The sequence below is a fragment of the Arachis hypogaea genome, chromosome 16 (assembly GCF_003086295.3).
Source record: "Arachis hypogaea cultivar Tifrunner chromosome 16, arahy.Tifrunner.gnm2.J5K5, whole genome shotgun sequence".
Lineage (NCBI taxonomy): Eukaryota > Viridiplantae > Streptophyta > Magnoliopsida > Fabales > Fabaceae > Arachis > Arachis hypogaea.
This window is the reverse complement of record NC_092051.1, coordinates 28,726,118-28,735,461: the sequence shown is the minus strand read 5'-3', so window position 1 is coordinate 28,735,461 and position 9,344 is coordinate 28,726,118. Positions and strand designations below refer to the sequence as shown.

General features: G+C 26.8%; 1 protein-coding gene across 1 annotated transcript; it reads left to right on the top strand.

Moving 5' to 3' along the window:
• The first annotated feature begins 5,566 nt into the window (after positions 1-5,566).
• Positions 5,567-6,833, top strand: LOC140180080 (uncharacterized). The gene is made up of 2 exons (XM_072220476.1): positions 5,567-6,218; positions 6,676-6,833. Exons 1-2 carry the CDS (start codon positions 5,567-5,569, stop codon positions 6,831-6,833), a joined length of 810 nt encoding a protein of 269 aa, XP_072076577.1.
• The last annotated feature ends 2,511 nt before the right edge of the window (positions 6,834-9,344 follow it).

Sequence of the window (9,344 nt, the reverse complement as noted above, 5' to 3'; positions counted from 1 at the left end):
GGAATTAGTATTAGAATTTCAAATTTCAAATTTTTAAAATAGAGTTTACTAATTAGTTAGTGCAAATTTTAAATTTTTAAATAAAATTTTCTAATTAAACATTCGTTGTTCATAAGGAATATAGGAGTTTGTTAATTTAAAAATGATTTTATTAGTTTCGTCATAAATAGTGTCAATCCTATTATTTGTCGATAAAAATAAATAAAATTAAATACAATCTAAAAATTAATAACCTTAGGAATTAGTATTAGAATTTCAAATTTTAGATTTTTAAATAGAATTTTCTAATTAGTTAGTACAAATTTTAAATTGTTAAATAAAATTTTTTAAATTAATTCAATTTTATCGGAACAACATTAGAAACATAATTAAATATAAAAAAATGTCGAATTAATTTTTTTAAATAGTATAAATAATCTCACATTTTAATAAGACTGGTAATTCTATTTACTTTAATATAATCTTTTGTAATTAGCATAGTAGCTTATAAATTATATAAAATTCTAAAAAATATTCTCAAACCCAATTGCTTGTTTAAAAATTAAAAAAAAAGTTTATTTGAATTTAAATTTAAAATTTTAAACATAATACTTTAATTAAAAATTATAATTAGATTTTCTTTTTAAAATAAGTACACATTAAAAATCAATAACTAACTTAATGGTATCAACAATAATTCATATGAGAAATTTATAACTTTATGACATTAAATACTAAATTAGAAATTAACAGAATATCAACGGTGTGAATCGAATTAAAAATAAAACTATAAGTAATAACCAAATAACTTCAATTTATATTTAAAAAAATTCTAAATTCCAAACATAAAAATCCAAAAGAACCAAAAAAAAAATAACAACTTAAGAAAAGATAATTTTTTCACCAAAACAAATATATGCTTGACATTATTCTATTAGATATACTCTAAAAGGGATTCTAAAACATGTGCATCCAAATTCTCAAGTTTCATTCTCAATCTTGATCTTCTTGCAAGTTGGGGTATCTCCTTGTACCTTCGAATCTTCCGACTCCGAGGATAGTCGCTTGGTTGGTGTAATAGTATTTTTTAATACTTCGGATTCATCATTGTCTGCAATTTCATTGGAGAATTCAAGCAACAAATTCTGTACAAAATACTACGTTAAATTAAAGACTTCCTTCTCACCTTTGATTTTATCTCAATAATATTTTTTAATAAAATAAAGATCTAACTTTGAGAAAACAAACAAACAAAAAATTCATTTTTTGAACAAATACCTTAACACCTTCTACTTTCTCCCTTTCAATGATTGAGGAAGCCTTTGAAGTTAGAAGCAAACCACCGGTGTAGTCAACATCCTAAAATTATAATTAGTTATTAATTATTATTTATAAATTAGATACTACTAATGACCAAGGAAGAGAAAAATAAAATGCTTTTTAATAGAAAGTAATTGTACTCACAATTTAAATAGGGTGAGCCTTTTTGAATTTATTTATGAGGTTCACATTATCAGTCATCTTCTTAACTTTATAAAAAGGTGAAAAATGTGGATTATCAGATATTTAAACTTCAATGATGAAGAGGAAGGTCTTATCAATTAGGTTGAGTAAAAGTGTAGGTGTATCCGATAAATCTCCTTTCTGCATGGTATTACATAATATATTAATAATAAATAATATTAAAATTAACATTAAAAATATCTTCACTAATGTTTTTAGAAATAAATATTGGTTAGAACTTACCAATAGGAGTGGATCAAATATCTCTACACAACTCTTTCCCAAAACTTATTTTGCCTCCTTGTCACGAATCGAGACACAAGAACCCTCTTAACCGAGTCGTGTATTTTTCCTCCCTAGAATTGATAAACAAAAATCAAAGAATAATTAGATGGGGATAAACAAACAAATTTAAAATATAAATAATATAAATTTAAAATAAAATAAAAAAATATTAGTAGAAAACTCACGTCTTCATCGAGCCAAACCATCTCAATTGAGTATGGCAATGAAGAATTACTGTAACTTGGTAGTGTCTATAACCGTATCACTCGTATACGTACACACAAATTGTTGATTGTAGGTTTGATTTCTGCGATTTTGTGAATACCATCCATTGGAATAAGTAGAAAAATTTTAGATTTTGGATGTATGTAAAGAAAGGGGTTTGATGTACTTTGAATTGTGGTGCTACATATATCTCATAACTTAGACTTTTATAGTTGACTCATAGCTAAAATTCTTTAAATTTGATTGACTTTAATTTAAATTTGAATTAAATTTGCAGATAAAGTAAATAAATATATTAACAACTTTTAAAATTCTAAATTAATGTAAATATATTTAAATTTACGTATGTAGCTGCAATTTTTGAAAAATCTAAAAATATTTAAAAAATAGTGCTAAAAAGAATCAAGAAATTTTTAAAAAATACTGTTAAAATTTAAAAAATAACAACCTAAGTACAATAATCTAAGATTTAAAAAATAACAACCTAAATAAAAAAATTTAAAATTTAAAAAATAACAACCTAAATATAACAACCCAAATAAATAATTTAAATTTTGAAAATAACAACCTAAGCAAATAAACTCCCAGACTCAACGTATGAGCGCCACATTAGTATATGAGCTCCCCATTTGTATTACTATAAAGATTAAGTGACTTCTTAACTGTTTCGATTTTTAAATTTAAATTTTTTTACTTGCCACATTTATAAATTTTCTCTTTACTCAATTTATATTGTCATCTTTTAAATTATTTCTGCACAATAGAAGTATTTTTATTTTTTCTCTTTTTAAATATTTTTTCTAAATTTACGTAATTTATAAGTAATTTATAAGGTTATTAATTTTTAGATTGTATTTAATTTTATTTATTTTTATCGACAAATAATAGGATTGCCACTATTTATGACGAAACTAATAAAATCATTTTTAAATTAACAAATTCTTATATTCCTGATAAACAACGAACGTTTAATTAGAAAATTTTATTTAAAAATTTAAAATTTGTACTAGCTAATTAGTAAACTCTAATTAAAAATTTAAAATTTGAAATTCTGATACTAATTTTTAATTAAGTGACTTCTTAACCGTTTCGATTTTTAAATTTAATTTTTTTATTTGTCACATTTATAAATTTTCTCTTTACTCCATTTACATTGTTATTTTTTAGATTGTCTCTATACAACAATAGAGGTACTTTCATATTTTTCTCTCTTTTTAATTATAAGCTATTCATTTTCAATTTTTTTATTTAAAGAAATAAAAAAAAGATTTTAACTATTAATTGAATTTCATTAAACTTATATTTATTTGAAAAAAGAAACTTTTGTGAAAAAATATATATTATTTTCATAAAATATATTTACGTAACTAAATAAATGAGAATGAAAAGAAAATTAAAGCCGCCTTTTTAGAGATGCAGCGGAGTGAGGAGTGAGGAGGTTGAATTCAAATAGGATAGTTGGTGAAATGGTTAGAAAAAAAATAAAGAGAAAATGAGAACTACATGGATATAAATATATAGGGTAAAATATTAAATTGGTCCCCTATGTTTGGGCGTAATTCTGTTTTGGTCCTTAAGGTTTAAAGTGTTCTATTTGAATCTAAAAAAGTTTCATTTAGCATCAATTTAGTCCCACAGTGACGTCAAAATTAAATAATTAACAAAATATCCTACATAACAACAGTACAAGAACAAAATTGATAATCTGGAGAACAAGTACAAGCTCCAGAGGCACAAAATCAACCATTGATGCATCAATACATTTATTTATCATTTTCTTTAGTTTTATAGAAAATATTTTATTTATATTATAAAAAAATAATAAATAAATGTATTGATGCATCAATGGTTGATTTTATGCCTCTGGAACTTGTACTTGTTCTCCAGATTATCGATTTTGTTCTTGTACTGTTGTTATGTAGGACATTTTGTTAATTATTTAATTTTGACCTCACTGTAGGACTAAATTGATGCTAAATGAAACTTTTTTGGATTCAAATAGAACACTTTAAACTTTAAGGACCAAAACAGAATTACGCCCAAACATAGGAGACCAATTTAGTACTTTACCTTAAATATATAACAAAACATAATGATTGATTTAGAATTTTTGATGGAATAGGAACAAAGAAGAAGGAGCAAATATGCGTGGTGGGTCATGGGTATTTTAGCCAAATAAAATCCCATAAAATACAATATTTTCTATACATTATTTAGCTATTAACAAGTAATAAATTATTAGTTTATATTATTTTCGTAATATTTTACTAAATTTGTTTATAAAAAATTACAGGAAATCCGAGTGATAGTTTCAATGGTGTGCATTTTGAATCGGTATTGTCGGACATTATAAATAGCAGCATCAATACAGATTGATTTTTGGATGAATTTTTTTGAAACTTTCTTATGTGAATATGCATTCACTTTATGTACTTTGATTTTCCTACCATTTATTCAATTATAAACTTTAACAGAAAATTTGTTCAAAACTAATGTCTCGAATTATCTTATTAGGTAATAACCCAACATCATATCAACCAAGGTCTCCAACTACTAATCCACACTCTGTAGGTGAAAAAAAATAATGTGCCAATATTAATAGTATTAGTAATTCGGGTATCACATGTGAAGCATATGATAGCCCATGTCATCAAACAAGTCAACAAGAGCTTCAACAAATATCAAACAATATCGACCAGTTACAAAGTAAGCGTATGTTAATATGTTTTTATTACTTAAAGACCAAACATTTAATTTTTCAATTGGTCTATTAAAAATAATCTTTGGTATATGCTATATAATTATTATAGATTCATTGGAGTACACAAATAGAATTAGATTGTCCTTCAGTGATGAGATTAACCTTTCATTTTCTGGAGAGCAAAATATCATCTTTAAAGACGATGATGATCTTGAGAAAATCATGAAAGAAGAAGAAAAAAATGTACTATGTTCTTAGCATGGATGGAGGCCAATAAAAAATTTGAATCAGGTCAAATTTTGACATATGCTGAGTTTTCAAATCAATTTGTTTATGATAGAGAAGCAAGGGAATGACATCCACGCAAAAGAGGGTATTCTATCGGGAGGTTAAACTGTTCCATCGGGTACATGTGATATTTATTATATGAGAATTTTGTTAGCTGTTTAGAGAGGTTGCACAACATATGAGTCTATTAGGACAGTTAATGGAATTACATATTCTAGCTTCCAAAATGCTTGCTATTCCATGGGACTACTGTGCGATGATAGGGAATTCATTACAGCTATTAATGAGGTAGCTGAACTTGCATCTGGTCATCAATTGAGAAAATTATTTGCGATACTACTGATATCTAACAGCATTAGCAACCCAGAGCGTGTTTAGAATGCAACTTGGACATTATTAGCTGATGGAATACTATATGAGAGGAGAAAAACTTTGAAAAATCAAGGTATTTTACTATGTCTTTTTTTATATCAAGATTGTATTCTCTTATTATTATTATTTTTATTAATAATATTAATAATTTTATTTTGAAATTACTTATTAAATATTTCATAAAACCACCATGTGCTTTTGCTAGGACTAAACATGACTGATGACGAATTGAAAAATCTCCGCCTTATTGAGATTGAGAAGATACTCAACAGGAATGCGAGATCTTTAAGAGACTATCAATCAATGCCATATCCTGAGATGTTTGATGTTCGCCTTTTTCAGAATAAGCTAATAGAGGAGGAGTTAGCATATGACACAAATGAGTTGACTCATACAAACTTATATACGGAACAAAAGATGACTCATGAGAAAAGGTTAGTATTCAATGAGATACTCAATGCTGTTATTATAGACTCTGGTGGTTTTTACTTCCTTTATGGGTATGGTAGGTGTGGTAAGACATTTATTTGGAATGGACTTTCTTCTGCTATTCGATCTAGAGGAAAGATTGTTTTAAATGTCGCATTCAGTAGAATTGCGTCTTTACTCCTACCTGGTGGCAGAACGGCTCATTCTAGATTTTCAATACCCATTACAATTACTAATGTATCTACTTGCAATATCAAGCATGGCAGTTTGAATGATGAGCTGCTCATCCAAAGTAGCTTAATAATTTGGGATGAAGCTCCAATGCTCAATAAAATGTGCTTTAAAGCACTTGATCGGACGCTCAGGGATCTTATGTCAGTTACCGATGAACATAAGACACATCAACCATTTGGTGGTAAGGTTGTTGTTCTAGGAGGTAATTTTAGACAGATACTTCTGGTGATTCCGAAAAGGGAGTAGACACGATATATTGACATCAACTATTAACTCATCCCATCTATGGTCGTTTTGTAAGGTTCTGAAACTGCAAACGAACATGAGGCTTCTAATGTCTTCTTCAGATCAAGATGAAGGTGAAATGAAGAGATTTGCTAATTGGATACTTGATGTTGGAAATGGAAATATTGGTTCTGTTGTTGGTGATGAATCAGAAATTGAAATTTCAGATGATCTATTGATTACAACTACTAATGATCATCTCTTTCATTTGGTAGACTTTGCATATCCAAATTTGTTGTAAAACATGTCAGATTACAGGTATTTTCAGAGTAGGGTAATTCTTGCACCCACGCTTGAGAGTGTCGAGAAGGTAAACGATTTTGTCTTGACAATCTTTCTAGGGATGGAAAAGATTAATAGTTAATGAACTTCAGGTTTATGCAACGGGACAAGATTAATAGTTAATGAACTTGGCAGCAACGTAATTGGAGTGACGGTGACTGGTAAAAATATTGGAGATAAAGTGTACATTCCAAGAATGAACTTGATCCCTTCAAATTCAGGGTTGCCATTTAAGCTTCAACGGAGATAATTTCCATTAACTGTATGCTTTGCAATGACCATTAACAAGAGTCAGGGTCAATCATTATCACATGTAGGACTTTACTTGCCAAAATCAGTGTTCACTCATAGACAACTTTATGTTGCTTTGTCAAGAGTTAAGAGTCGTAGTGGCCTCAGGGTTTTAATTCTAGATGAAAATGGCAATCCAAAGTCATCAACAACAAATGTCGTGTTCAAAGAAGTTTTTAATAATATTTAGGTAAGAATAATATTATTTTCATTTTAATAGCATGTTATGATTTACACTTTTGTATAAATATTTACTATAGATATAACAAATTTATCTATAACTCTGTTTTTAGATTTGAGATGAAATGTGTAACAAAGAGCACAACATCATATGCCAATTGCTTTTCTAATGAAGTTAGTAAGATACTAGGTTGTCGATAAAATTTTATTAGTCTCTTGATATAAAATTTAGTATAAAACTGACATGCTATTATTACAGTTATATATGTTCTTATTTTTTTATGTCTCCCTCCTTATGGTTCAAGAATATTATAGACTTTAAACTCTTCTATTTGCTTTTTACTTTGAATAAAGATAAAATAGCATATTCAGTACATTTATTATATAATGACGATAATCGTGTTATACTAAACTCAAAAAATTTATAATTATAAAATATTATTTTTAATTTAACATGTCAAATTTAAATATAAGCCCATGCATCGCACGGGTTTAATACTAGTACTCATATGTAACAAAGAAAATTTGAAATATATATAATTTGAATTTAAAAATTAATACTCAATAGTGTACATGAAAAATTTAAAAATTTTGTAGGTTAAAAATAATAGTATTAATAGTGGGTAGTTAGAAAAGGTAATCGTATTAATAGTGGACAGTTTAATGGTGCACTTATGTGCTTTTACGTAAACGTGTTAACGTGTTTATTTTAAATAGACAGTCCATCTTTCCTATCATTTAAAATGGACGGTTTATCTTCCCTATTATTTAAAATCGTCCATCTTCTCTATTATTTGAAACATTCTATTTTTTAAAGTTTGATCTAATTTATATTATTAATATTTTTTAGAGATAAGCATTGTTTTGGTCCCTAACGTTGATGGCTAGAATCGAAACCGTCCTCATCGTAATTTTTTATTTATAATCATCCTTAACATTTTTTTTGTATTAAAATCGTGTTTTTTAATAAAATTTTTAATAAAAAGGACGATTTTAATACGAAAAAAACGTTAAGGATAATTCTAAATAAAAAATTACTATGGGGACGGTTTCGATTCCGACCCTCAACGTTAAGGACCAAAATAATACTTACCCCTATTTTTTATTATTTTCAAAAATTTTATTTAATTATTTATAAATGCATATATCTCATTTACACTGTAAACGAGATAATTTTGCATGTATCTTGTTTACACGGTAAACGAGATATACGAAAATTAAAAAATACACATATCTCGTTTACATTGTAAATGAGATACGTACAAAATTATCTCGTTTACAGTATAAACGAAATATGAGAAGAGTATTTATTTTGGTAAATATTTTTTAAATTATATATTTCAGTAATTATTATAATTAATTTATTTATTAAAATAAAAAATTCGAGCAAAAACTTAGTCTAATACTCGGTGAGTTTTGGTTTAGGGTTTAGGGTTTTAGGAAGGAAAATAGTTATTTTTCCTTGTATTGAGAAGAGAAATGAGAGAGGAAGGAAAATGGATGGAAAATATTGGTGGACCCACCAATTTCTTTTCCTTCCAACAATGGAAAGAAAATGGAGAGAAAACTAAATCTCTCTCTCTACTTCCAATATTATCTCTTTACTTTTTTCTATATAATTTATAATATAAAGGTAAAATTGTCTTTTTATAATATTTCTTTCCTTCTTATTTTTCTTTCATCCAAACACATCTAAAGAAAATAAAAATTCACTCAATTTCTTTCCTTTTCTTTCTTTCTTTTCTATTTCCTTCCTCTTTATTTCTTTCCTTCCAATCAAACATAGACAAAAATCACTCACCAAAATTAGCTACCAATATAAAATATATGTTAGAATATAAATACACATTAAAAATCAATTAAACCACATATGTATTTTATACACAAATACATTAGTAACTGATTTTAGTAGCTGATTTTGGTGTACAAATAGTATTTTTGAAGAAAATTAGATAGGAAGTTACAAAGGGATTCACATTTTCTTCCTCTACCAACCTCAAAGCTTCCACGATCTTCTTCCGTTTTTTTAAGAAAGAAAAAATGTTCAAGAAGTTTTTGTAGGGAGCAAGATTATGAGAATCGGACCGGTTATTGAACTGGTTAAGTAACTAGTTTAGTGGTTTAATGGTTTAATTGGATTGAACCATAATTAAATCAATTTAATTAAATATATAATAAAATTTATTAAAAAATTAACTCTTCCATATGTAAATTTATGTAAGTTAATCAAGCACTCTCCAAAACATCCAAAACATGTATCCAACCTAAGAATCACAAGCATAATTCAACC

Coding starts and splice junctions, on each gene's coding strand:
- LOC140180080 (XM_072220476.1), top strand. CDS start 5,567: ATGACTGATGACGAATTGAAAAATCTCCGCCTTATTGAGATTGAGAAG. Junction 6,219..6,675: donor TAAGGTTGTTGTTCTAGGAG/GTAATTTTAGAC, acceptor AATGAACTTCAG/GTTTATGCAACGGGACAAGA.